Source organism: Hyperoodon ampullatus, assembly GCF_949752795.1.
Source record: "Hyperoodon ampullatus genome assembly, chromosome: 4".
Classification (NCBI taxonomy): Eukaryota; Metazoa; Chordata; class Mammalia; order Artiodactyla; family Ziphiidae; genus Hyperoodon; species Hyperoodon ampullatus.
In genome coordinates this window covers 3,633,787-3,646,387 of record NC_136917.1, presented here as the reverse complement: position 1 = coordinate 3,646,387, position 12,601 = coordinate 3,633,787, and the positions used below count along the sequence as shown (strand labels likewise).

General features: G+C 54.6%; 2 protein-coding genes across 2 annotated transcripts; both read right to left on the bottom strand.

Moving 5' to 3' along the window:
* Positions 1 to 233: 233 nt before the first annotated feature.
* Positions 234 to 6,007, bottom strand: TRIM11 (tripartite motif containing 11; the record flags this gene model as incomplete). The annotated part of the gene is made up of 6 exons (XM_079703266.1): positions 234 to 781; positions 1,354 to 1,454; positions 1,541 to 1,563; positions 2,479 to 2,709; positions 3,037 to 3,132; positions 5,600 to 6,007. 6 exons carry the CDS (start codon positions 6,005 to 6,007, stop codon positions 234 to 236), a joined length of 1,407 nt encoding a protein of 468 aa, XP_079559392.1.
* Positions 6,008 to 7,375: 1,368 nt separating this feature from the next.
* TRIM17 (tripartite motif containing 17) lies at positions 7,376 to 8,411 on the bottom strand (the record flags this gene model as incomplete). Its single annotated transcript, XM_079703064.1, has 2 exons — positions 7,376 to 7,920; positions 8,249 to 8,411. 2 exons carry the CDS (start codon positions 8,409 to 8,411, stop codon positions 7,376 to 7,378), a joined length of 708 nt encoding a protein of 235 aa, XP_079559190.1.
* Positions 8,412 to 12,601: the final 4,190 nt, after the last annotated feature.

Below are 12,601 nucleotides of genomic sequence, written 5' to 3'. Positions count from 1 at the left end.
ATGGGGTCTCAGCACCTGATGACCCTGCAGAGTCCCCCGAGGGAGGACAGCCCAGCCCGCACACACTCACACATGGCTTCCTGGGAGTGGCAGTGGCAGAGTTCAGTTTGCTACACATATCCGAGTGGCATTACGAGTGTTTTCCATAGCTCAGAGGACAAGCACCCTCTTCTCAGGTTTTTCAAGTGTCTCGCAGACTCGGAAGGCAGGACAAGGGGCTATGAGAGGCCTGCTCACTGGGGAGCCAGCATGTCCCCAGGCCCACCTTTCGGCCTGCAGATGGTCATAGGAGTTGGGCTGCTGGACAGAGGTGAGAAGAGGGCCCGCAGGGTCCCCGAGAAGGGCGTCTCAGGAAAGGTATACAAGAGCGACCCATCGTTGGCACTGTAGAAGGACAGATGTCCAGCCTCGTAGTCCAGAAAGATGCCCACGCGCCGGGGTGGGTCTCGGAGAGGGGCAAAAGCCCGCTCGGAGGAGTTGTAGTAGCTCCCCAGGAACACCAGGATCCAGAACCCGTTACCAGCGAACAGCTCGCCCTTCTCCTTGCGGTTGGCGTTCTCTCTGCAGACGCCCAGGGCCCAGCTGGCCCGCTCCCCGACCTCCACCTCCCAGTAGTGGCGGCCCGAGGTCAAGGGCTCCCGGCCCAGCACACAAGGCCCGGGGTCGAAACGCTCAGGGCTGTCGGGCAGGGCCTGCCGCAGGTCCCCGCGCCGCACGCTCCTCCTGTCCTCTGACAGTACCAGCTCAGGGTTGGCGGTGTCAGGATCCAGGGTCATGTCCCCTGCAGACAGAACAGTCATCAACCCTCGAAGCTGTCTGCCCCAGACCCATACAACCTTGCAGTTTGTGACTGCCCACAAACTGACCACGCCCCTTCTCACTCGAAAAGATCCCCTAACCACCTCTAGTTGTATCTTGGAACGTTCTAGAAAGCAGTCCATACTTCCTTGTGATTCATGCCCCTTAGAGCACAGAAGGAAACCCTGAGTGCTTTCCATGTCCATTCTTTTAGTCCCCAGAGAGAAGTGTGTGTGTGTGTTCTAGGGCAGCTTTCATCCCAGACTCCACAAACCTGGGGTCCACATGGGTGCTCTGGCACCTGAATGACCCTAGGAGGGTGGTCCCACCTCTATTTTTCCTAAATGCATCAGTGAAAAGTTTGGATCTGGCCTTCCCTTAGCTGCTATCTTCTGCCCAATAGTCCTGACCCCTCCTAGTTTCTCATCCATGAACTGGGAGCCTGCGTGTTGTTCCTACCACAGACCCCAGCCCACCAGCAAAAGCACAGGACTGGCACTTCCTCTGGACTGGAGACAGCGCGTGGGATCCCCCCGGCCCCTGCACAACACTCACCTCGGAACCTCCGCAAGGCCTCCACCAGCCCTGGGACCCTGCACACCGTCCTCATCTCCATGGGCACCACCTCAGGAGGCTGCAGCTTCACGTCCTGGACTCTGGAGGGGCAGTGGAGGTGTCACCCCTGCAGTGGGCCCACGTTGAACCCTGCCCACCTTCCCTGGGGAGAGTCCAAAGCTCCTACCTGCGCAGGGTGTCCCTGATATCCTGTGGGAGAGACACACACTGCGTCAGCACCCATCCCCCAGGTGAAGGGCATGAAATGCAGCCAGGACAGCTGACACCACTCCCACACTGGGACATCTCAGCTGAGACACCAAACTGCATTTCACATAAACCTGTGGTTCTTCTCTCACTTCCTGGGCCAACCCGTCCTCCTTCTAGAACCTCTGCTTCCTGCAGCTTCTCCAGCAACATTCACTCATCCTTGAGGGCTGCTCCCTCTCACCTCCTAGCTGCCTGCCTAGCCCTCCCACCACTTTACTGACCATAGCCCACTTCTGCTGACTTCCCTCAATCCCTGCCACACACTTGTCCGGGATTCTTCCTGCTTCCCAGGCTTAAGATCACGTGATGGCTCAGCAAAGGCCAAAGGACTAAATTTTAGCCCCAGGATGGCAACTGGGAGCCTCTTACTGGTCCCTGAAAGTCCACTCAGCTCTGAGGCTCCAAGGAGGGTCACCTCCCACAGGAAGCCCCCTGGGCTGCACATGCAGGATCCTTGGCTCCCACCTGCGGGCACAATTTGCAGGGGCCAGGAGCTGAGCAGATTCTCAGGGGTAGCACTGGGCCCATGCAGGAATCCCTATGGGAGACCTGTTGGCTTTTTCTCTCGGTCCAGTGGGCCCAAACCTTCAGAGAGCTGGGTGATGACCCACTGGCCCATCCCCATTAGGGCTCCCAGAGAAGCACTAACAGCAGTTCGTGCAGTTCAGCAGTGGTGTCCACTCCCTGTGTTTCATAGGAAGGAGACCAGCTGGTGAGGACCTGACAGGTCCAGGCAAGCACCAGTCAGTCAGCCTGCTTTGCACAATGCTTCCTCCACTTTCCTGCTCTCCATCCCCATGCCTGGCGCTCCCTTCCCTTCCACATGCCCACCCCCAGGAATGGGTGCCAGCTCACCTGCAACAGCCCCAGTGCTGGTAGCTGGCAGCGCCCCTCCAGCTCAGTGATGAGCTCGGCCAGCTGGGCGCTCTGCTGTCCGAGCCGGGCTGCGCTCTCCCGCAAGGGGGGCAGCACCTCCAGCTCTTCCTCCTCCAGCCTCTGCAGCAGCCGCTGCTCCTCCTCCACAAGCAGACGGCGCAGCCTCTCAAACTCCATCAGCACATTCTGCCGCTGGGTCTCCACCATCTTCTGTGGGGGTCAGGGAGGACAGCTGAGGGCCTAGGACCTGGAGCCACCCTAACCCCCAATCCGGGGTCCCCCACATCCATCCCTTCCTGACCCCAAACCCACCACTTGGGCCCTCATACCCATCCCTCCCTGATCCCCAAACCAATACACCCAGGGCCCCCCATGCCTGGTCCTCCCTGACCCCCATTCCCAACCCCCAAACCCACCCTGAGGCGGGTTATACATGGGGTCTGGGGCTGAATGAGGCTGAATGTGAACAGTGGCGTCCTGCGGTGGGGGCCCTCATGCCCCCTGCCCCCCACCCACATTGGGTGCCTGGCCACCTGCCTGCCACAAGGAGCAGGTCTCCTCCGCTTGGGCCTGGAACAGCAGTGCATCCTCCATTTGCTTCCGCAGATGCTCCAGGGATTTCTCCAGCTTGCCCTACGGGGAGGTGAGCCCAGAGTGACCCCGGCCAGGCCAGGCCTCCAGGCTGGGCCCTATACCTGCTCCCACCTGCCCAACCCCAGCTAAGCCTGAACTCAGTTGGCAGGGACTAGTTGTGGAAAACTGGGCCTGGGACATGACAGGTGGAGCAAACTCAAATTTGCCAGGAGATGCCCTCTAACTGGCGTGGCCCTCCCACCACTGCCCTAACCAGCCACTTCCCCTTGCCTGAATATCCTTTCTTCTGCTGTTCCCACCCCTCCCCAATCTCAGGGCAACCTTCTCACAACCCAACTTCCCGCTGCATCACCACCTTCTTTCTTCCAAACCCCTTCGTTTCTCTCTGCCTGAACTGGACTTGCTGGGTTTCAGCTAACTGGAACGAGCCACAGGATGGGCACATGTGTATCCGGCTCCTTGGTCCTGATTTCAGGCCTATGCCTAACATTTACTTCAACCCACACTTCAACCCTGTTTACGACACACCTGGCACCTGGGAAAGCCAGGAGGGCCGAGATGCAGGAGGATCTGAAGGACCATCACAAGAGTGACAGCGGCGCTGGTGGGGATTCCACTATTCCCTCCATCCATGTTCTAGATGCACCAGGGCCCTGGGAGGTTGCGCTTTATAGAGCCAGCACTCCCAGGCTGTGCAAATACCAGCCACAGCCCACTGATGGCAGGTAAGAGCAGTTTGCTGGGGCATCTTCTCCAGCATTAAGACAAAGTAAGCACCAATACAGTGAAGGGTCACGCCATCCCAACGCATGCCACTACGGCATCAAGATTATTTGGAGCTGAGGTGACCGAGAAACAGCAGATGCAGGAAGAGCTCCCTGCTCTCCTCCCTTCACCACCCAGAGACAAGTTGTTGACACCGAGATGAGTCTACATAAACAAACCTTGCTCAAATAACCCTGATGTTCCATTAGTTCCCCTCAATATACTTCCTTGTTCCTTTCCCACAATTTATTGGCCCTAGAAGCCCAAATCCCCTTTCTAGTTGCTTGTCTAGTTGCTTTTCCACAATTTATCATCCTTTGTTAAAATGGACTATAAGCCCGAGTCTAACCACTTGAGTTTTCCACTTTTCTGTGAAACCCTTGTGCAATGTACAATTTAAAAGACTATTAAAAGTATATGTCCCTTCACCTGTTGATCTGTCACTTTAATTTGCAAGCCTCAGTCACAGAACATGACACGGTAGAGGAAAATGCTTTTCCTCCCCTACGATAGATGGGATTAAGTGCTACCACATGAGATTTTATCAGGTCAGCTGGGAGAGGCCTCTAGAGAGCTGCTGGCCATTCTCTGCTCTTTTGGTTACTTTCCACACCCTGACTGGGGTACTCAGTGACAGAAGTGCAAATCTGCTAGACTGATGTAAGGAGGGGGTGTTCCTGTATGCCTGTTATACCTCAAAGTGAGAAGAAAACCACAAGAATTGTGTCAGGACAAGCCCAGTGACGTGGATCAGGTATAGGTTTATTCTGTTGTCCCAGAGGCTTGCCCTGTGATAGTGACAGAGTACTGATTCTAACGTTGACTAAAGCATGTACTTGATGCACCTCAGCAGAGAGACACTACTGGCCATAAAACAGAATGCAAACCACAGTCAAAAAGTTTGAAAGATGCCACCCATGTACCTAATACCTTGGGTTTCAGAAGCAAACCCTCCCGCAGGAATGTAGTAGGCAGCTGGCCAGGTGAGCCAGGTAAGTGTTTGCCCTGAGGCTCTTAGCAGAGAAGGGAGTGCTGGTGTTCGTTTGGATTTTAAGGAAATGCATTTTCAGAACAGAGAAACAAGGCATCTCAGCCTGGGCTCAAAGCAGGGCTGAGCCCTGGCTTGTCAGCTGGCACAGTATCCTACTGGGAAAGCCTGGTGGGCCCTGGCGTCAGCCTCCCAGGGCAATGGCTCTGTCCCTACGTTGATCCCTGCCTGGGGCTCTGCAGCGGCTTCCTGGCTGCCTTCCCATCTCTTCTTACCAGAACTTCAGGACTGGCGTCGGCCCCACAGCCCTGGCCTGCCCCGCCCACAACCCTCCGAGGGCTCAGAGTCCTCATCCGTGCACATCCACCTGGGACCAGCCACCTCTGAGGTTCCCTTCCCACTTTCTCCTCTCCCGGCTCCATCCCTGCCAACGGTCAGTCAAACCTTCCCAGTCTCCGCCCCAGGCAGCCCTCCCACCGGTTCTGTGGGACCTAGACTTCAGAAAGCACGCCCCCTCCCCACGACGAGAACCCCAGGCCAGCGCCTCACTGGTGGGCGGTGCCCCAGTCCCTCTAGGGTGCCGGTTTGGGACAGGCTACACCCCGCTACACCCCCCCGAGACCCGGACCAGGCTGGGACCCGAGCCCACAACCTAGGCCAGGATGGGGCCCCCAAACCCCCAGGCCCAAGCCACGTTCCCCCAACCCGCAGCGACCCCCTGCTAGGCCGTGCTCCGCCTGGACCTGCCCACACCTTGAGGTCTTCGGCCGCGTCCTGCAGCGGACGCACTCGGTGCGCCCAGTGCTCCCCCGAGCGCTCGCAGGCCGCGCACAGCAGGCGCAGCTCGTCGCCGCAGAAGGCGGCCAGTGGCTCGCGGTGCGCAGCGCACACGCCCTGTGGGACGGGCGACGGAGGGTGCAGGCGCCGCGCCATCTCGGCCATCTTGGCGAGCGGTCGGTTGGGTCGCAGGTTCCTCTGCGGAGACAGCTCGCGGCACTCGGGGCACGCGTACGGGCCCTCGGGCTGGCCCCAGCAGCGCCGGATGCACTCGCGGCAGAAGTTGTGGCCGCAGTCGGTCATCACCGGATCCGTAAAGTAGTCGAGGCAGATGGCGCAGGTGGCCTCCTCTTGGAGGTTGGTGGACAGGTCCGGGGCGGCCATGGCACCGGTGGAACGGAGGAGGGCAGTGTGGTCCGCCGGGTCGGGCGGTGGCCGGCCGCTGCCGGGACTATGGGGAGCGCGCAAGGACGCGGGGTCTCCGGGGACGCGAGGTGCAGGGCACCAGGGGACTCGGGGAGCTTCGGAGCACAAGGGCTCCGGGGTCCAAGGCTGCGCGACTCCTGGGATGCGGAATATACGGCTCCGGGACTGCAGAGGCTCCGGGAACGTAGAGCCTAGGAGTACCGTACGCGGGGAGGAAGAGGAGTCGAAGCGGGGGCGGAAGCAGGAAGCAGCTGGTTTTTTTTTTTTTTTCCTTTGGAACAACCCACTTTAGTTCCGGATTGGCCGTGGCCTGTCACGCGGCCCGCGGGCCGGACAGAATTGGAGGCTGCTCACCCGCTGATCTTGCGTCGCCGCAGCCGCCTGCGCCGCTGCTTCTGGGCTGTTGCGGTGTTGCACCGCCTGGGCTCTCCGTCGGGCCTGGGGAAAGGTGGGGGGCCGGGGCCGGGGCCGGGGCCAGCGGGGTGCCCCGCACGGTCACTGGGCTGTCCGCGAAGCGCAGAGACAAGGGGAAGCTGAGGCTGTGTCGTGGGCCCCAAATCGTTCCCCGTGCGCTCCTGGGTGTCTTCGCGCGTCCCCGGGCTGGGAACGGTCAGAACTTACTGGGTGAGGGGCTTGGCCCGCAGGGACTTTGGCCTTCTTGGGGTACGAGTACATTGACCAGAATTCTAGGTTTCTGGCAACTGTTACCTGGCTGTTAATGCGTCTGCAGCGGCGGGGCTCAGGGGGAGGTGGTGGGGTGGGCGATGGAGAGCGAGTGAAAAGAAAGGACCCTCTCCGATCCTCCCTCTTTGAATTTTGCCCCCGCAACTTCCCTGGGTAGAAGGGATGGAGGTGGGAGCTCTGAGGCTTTTAGGATTTCAGCTTGAAAAATCTCTTGACTTTTTCATTTTCCCCGTGAAGGCCCCAAATATGGAATTTGTGGAGGACAAAGAAGGTAGATATTTGAGGACTTGCCTCAACATATAAAAACCTGAATCATGGAGGAGCCAATGAATGGCAACATCTCAAGTGGAGAGTGAGAACATGGCCAAGAACACTGCACCACACTGTGCCTGGTACATACGTTTTTAGAAACTGACCCACTATGGAAGTTTTCTTCTCTATGAAGCATCTGTAAATATAGCCTTTTAATGTTTAACTGCTTTAATCATGATTATATTTCCACTTTGTGAAACCACCCTGCACAGCTGATGGCTCTCAAATGCCTCATGCGAGATAAGCTGGGCAGGTGGGCCTTGCTGAGCTGGACCACATCACCTTCTGGAGAAACCAGGGCTGCCCAGGCTCCCCCTCCTTGCGCCGCTGTCACTTCACCCATAGGGTCACTGTAGAGATGACCATCTGGCCCGATTTGGGGGCCCCAAGGCAGAAGAAGGGTTGCAGGGGGCCAGAGAAGGCGGGCTGGCAGTAGGTATGCGGGTGGGACCCATTGTTCACATTATAGAAGGACACCTCTCCGGCCTCGAAATCCAGGAAGATGCCCACGTGGCTGGGGGGCTCAGTCAGCGTGACGGGTGTCCGGGCAGACATGGTAGGTGCATACCTCTTTCCCTTGCATAGCTGCACCACCCAGAACCCATTTTCTGGGCACTTGGGGACCCTGCCCCTCCGGCTCACGTTGTCCCTGCACACGCCCAGGGCCCACAGTGCATCACCAGTGAGGTTCATGCCCACCTCCCAGTAGTACCTCCCTGAGGAGAAGGTCTCTTGGCCCACTGCACAGGGGTAGGCTAGGGACCTGTCCTTGCCACGGGGTGTGCCATCCTTTGGGGTGCTCAGGTAGCACCTCTGGCAGCTCTCATATAAGAGGAGGTAGGGGTATGCCGTGGAGGGGTCGGACACCACATCCTCTGGAGACAGGCGCGGGGTGGAGGGGACAGGGGGACCTTTCACGGTCAGGGCGGGGAGGGTGAGGCCCTAGCAGGGGCCAGATAATCCCCCATTCATCCTAACCGCCATCCAGGCCTCCCTTTGGCTGAGTTCAGCTGTGAACCTGGAGTTGCTGCATGATCCCATACCCCAACTGTGGATATTGGTGGTGCCAAGGAGATGGGGCTGGGGAACCATTTGGGCATTGGGCAGTGTGGTTGAGACCCCCCCCCCATTGGTGGCCCTTGCCTTGAGTGGCTAGGAGCAGGGTGGGGCACTGCCAAGAGCACCTGGGCCCCCACTACTTACCTTGGAAACTCTTGAGCACCTCTGTCTGCCCCGGCACCCTACAGACGGTCTTCAGCATGGTGGGGGTGGCCTCTGGGCACTGCACGCTCAGGCTGTTCTTCCTCCAGTGGACACAGGTCTCACTGTCCCCTCTGGCCCCACTTGGAGTCCTCCTTGCACCCATCACCTCCTCCACCGCAGGTGGCTACGTACCTGCCCAGGAGGTCCTTCACGTCCTTCGAAAGGCAAAGAAGGAGGAAGAGAGATTGGCAAGGGCTCATTAGGGATCTGTCGAGTTGAGCACCCTGGGTCGACATTTGGCCAGTAGGGCTAGAAGGGCTTTATGATGTTTTCCCATGGCCCTGTTTGCAGTTTCCAGAGTGTAACCCTGTCTTCTGGCTGTACACAGTAAGGTATCTGACTTACCCAAGCCTCCTGCTACCCATCACAATGAATGAGGACACAGGGAAGCTGTCCTGCTCATGATGGACCATGAAGGCATGGGAGACCAAATGGTGTTTTCACCCTGTGGGCCTTGGGCCTTGAGTGGGTCAGGAGTCAGTTTAGTGGGTTGCAAACAGCTTGCTTTTTTTTTTTTTTTGCGGTACGCGGGCCTCTCACTGTTGTGGCCTCTCCCGTTGCGGAGCACAGGCTCCGGACGCGCAGGCTCAGCGGCCATGGCTCACGGGCCCAGCTGCTCCGCGGGATGTGGGATCTTCCCGGACCGGGGCACAAACCCGTGTCCCCTGCATCGGCAGGCGGACTCTCAACCACTGCGCCACCAGGGAAGCCCCTGTGTCTGTTTTATCTCAGTTGACTTCAGCTCAAAATAATCCTATGGCAAAGCAGCATTGTGGTGTAAGCTCTGACAGTTGCCCTTTCTTTTTGCAATGTATGCAATGTAAGTGCCTGACTTAAACTTTGATTGCTGAGGCGTCCATTTCAAAGGGGGCATTCTGAAGGCTATCTCAGATAAATATACAGCCAGCCACATGACTAGATAGAGAGCCAGGACTTGAGCATGCACCTCCTAACTCCTGCCCCCGCCCCCCAAGAGGCTTCTTTATTTTAGCGATCCTGGTTGATTTAGTTAACTGGCCATTTGGGCTGCTTGGGTTTTATTTTTTTGGTTTTTTCCTTTTCTTTCTTTTTCTTCTTCCTGTGACTAAATTATTGCTCTTACGTTTTAACTTCATCAATAAAGAGTGAACTAATAAAACACTAGGCCCCTACCCTTGACCCCAGTAAAAGCAGAACAAGGCCACCAGGCCATTCGTGTTCTCTCTCCCGCCACCCACCACATGCCTTCTATGCTCCAAGAACTGTAAGTAAAAAATTCTTTTTTTCTTCAAAGTTTCCTAATACTTATTGCTGAAGAGCATCTTGCAAAATCATAATAAAACCCACAAGGATTGGTCCAGTTGTAACACTAGTTTGGAAGGGGCTCTGTGGGAACCTCACCAGGCTCAGGGAGTGCCCGCCGCCCCACCCCCCGGCATTTCTAGCCAATAGAATTACTATTGTCAGGCAGAGACTGGCACAAAACAGGCATATTTTGGATGACATATTTGAATCCATTTCAAAGGTTATTGTCAAAGATAAAGCCAGACACTAGTTAAAGGTGGTAAAGACAGATTTCATCCAGTACTATTGTAAGAGGGGAAAGAGACCTCAGTATAGAACTGACTTCAACTCTGAATACTGCAAAGACAGCTGGGATTTGTAGACGGTGAGTGGATGGAAAATTACTAAGAGGAAACATCAGCGAGAAGGGGGTGTTGACGGAAATAATAAACAATCTATAATAAGAATACAAAAGAGCTTTATTTCAGCCAGACTGAGGACTATAACCTGGGAGATAGCCTCTCAGGTAACTCTGAGGAACTGCTCTGGAGAAGCCTGTTTTTCAGCATAGTTTTATATCTTGTCAGAACAAAGAACATCAAACAGATAGGGGGTACATTCATCAAGGTTTAAAAAATAAAACCAGATCAGCAGTGAGTCAGTAGGGCTTTGGTGCCTGGAAAGGGAGTCTTATCATCAAAGGAGTGCTTGTACTGGCGTCCTAAGGAAGACTGAAAATTAAATAATCTTTATCTTTTAAATGGACATTCTTTACTTCTGATCAATGCACCTTTTTTTTAAATGACTGAAGCAGTTGTACAATGTATGTTTGATAGACTGCAAACAGGCTGTTCTAGTTAGCATAAAATTCAAGTTAAATCACATATAAGCCAGAATGACTTTTCCATACATCAGTATGTGAAAATTCCATCCACCAGGGGGATTCTTGCTTAACTGGCTGTCTTCGTCTGTTCAGTGTGCTGTAGGTAATAGGATACCATAGATGGGGTGGCTTGTAAACAACAGACATTTATTTCTCACAGTTCTGGAGGCTGGAAGTCCAAGATCAAGTTGCTGACAGATTTGGTGTCTGGTGAGAACCTACCTCGTAGTTCATGGACTGGTCTTCTCACTGTGTCCCCACATGGTTGTAGGGATGAGGGAGCTCTCTGGGGTCTCTTTTATAAGGTCAGTAATCCCATTCATGAGAGCTCTACCCTCCTGACCTAAGCACCTCCCACAAAGGCCCCACCTCCTCATACCAGCAACTTGGGGGTTAGATTTCAATATACAAATTTTGGGAGGCCATCAAGTGGTCTACATCACTGGCCTAACAGGACTCTTGCTCAAGGCAGGACAAGGATGTATGTATACACCAAAGGTGGGGAATGAAGAGCTAGATCAGAATCATGGGTTGTGGGGGGTAGGGTATCTCTTACTAAACTGCCTTAACATGATCCTTGCTAAGGGCACTGCCAGAATGAACAGACGCCCAAGGTCCAGGCCTTGTTGAGAGGAGGGCTCAGAGGAGCCTGGCTGGAGTTTGGTCAAGGAGGAGAGTCTTTGTCATTAATAAAGCTTGAACTTGCTTTAAGACTTTGGGGGCACTGCAAGTTGCCCTCTGGTTTGTGGGAGCTGACGGGCAGTTGCATACTTTGCAGTGATGTCCGAAATGACCGGGAGAACCATCAGCATTCCTGTAAACCTTAAAGTTGGTGTTTAATGGAATATAATATAGGGGAAATTTTAAGTACATTCAATACCGCTTTGGGGTGTCATTTCCACAGAGCTGTGGGATTTTGGTCTACTCGCCTTGCAAAAGTGGAATCCTTTATGCAATTATCCTCAAGACAGGTACCCACCTCCTAGTGAACAAGATGTGTGCCTGTCCTCCTTCGGGAATCTGGTGGGAATGGGCTTAGGTCAAGTGTCTGCAGCCCTGCAACTTCCAGGCCTGGTTCCAGTTTTGCCTTTTGAAATAACAGAGTAATCCTCTCCTTCTTCTGTCTCATGTAGCCAGCCCTTCAAGTATCTGGAGGTATCCATTTTGTTATCCATTCCACACCTTCCCCACTGGCCCCTAACAGGTTGTCCATTCTTCAACCTTAATACCTGCACTGCTGCCACCATTCTTACTTGGCCTGGTTTCCGGATATCTCACTAACATGATTGCTTTTCTCTGTAGTTACCACAGAGCCTGCCATATCTGTTGGGATTTTGTTATAATAACAAACTGCCCCATATTCTGAAGATACACCACAGCAAAGGTTATTTCTCACGTCCACTGCCTGTGCATCGTGGGCCTTGTAGGGGAGGGGAAAAAAACTTTCCCCCCATCGTCTTATGTTTCCCTGAGGTCTATGAATTAAACTGACATCAGGCAGATTAATAGAAGAAAAATCATCCAATTTTCTTGTTTTTAATTATGTATGGGAGCTTCCTAGAAAGAATTGAAAACACAAATGGGTGGTTAGACCCTGGGGCCATTATACCATTTTAACAAAGGACACTAAATCGTGGAGAAGCGACTAGACCAAGGAAAGGGGGTCTGGAATTCTGGGGAAGGGGGGTTGTGGGAAGGTGACTAAGGAGACGTATGGGAGGCACTAATGACAGGTAAAGGTGGTTTATGCAGACGCATCTCAGGTGATGAGTCCCTCTCCTTTTTTTGGTATAAGAGAGGGGGCACCTTCACGCATGGAAATTTTCTTTAAAAATGGGAAACTTCTGCCCTGCTTATAGGCAGAGAGAGGAAGGACAGAGAGCTCCTCCTGTGTCTGTTGTTTCTCAATTGCCTCCAGCTCAAAATCAATGTGCCAAAGGAGCATATTTTGGGGTGGCACGTCCCAATCCCCTTCAGCCTCTTGGGGATTTCACTGCAATGTGTCCTGTCTCAGGAGGCCAGTTCATGGCCTCTACCATCTGGAACATTGCCAACTGCCAGGATGGGGATCACCAGCCCTCAAAGCCAGTTAGTCCAGAAAATGCCAGTAGGTCACCCTCTGGCTTCACAAAGCCCTCGATTATTTT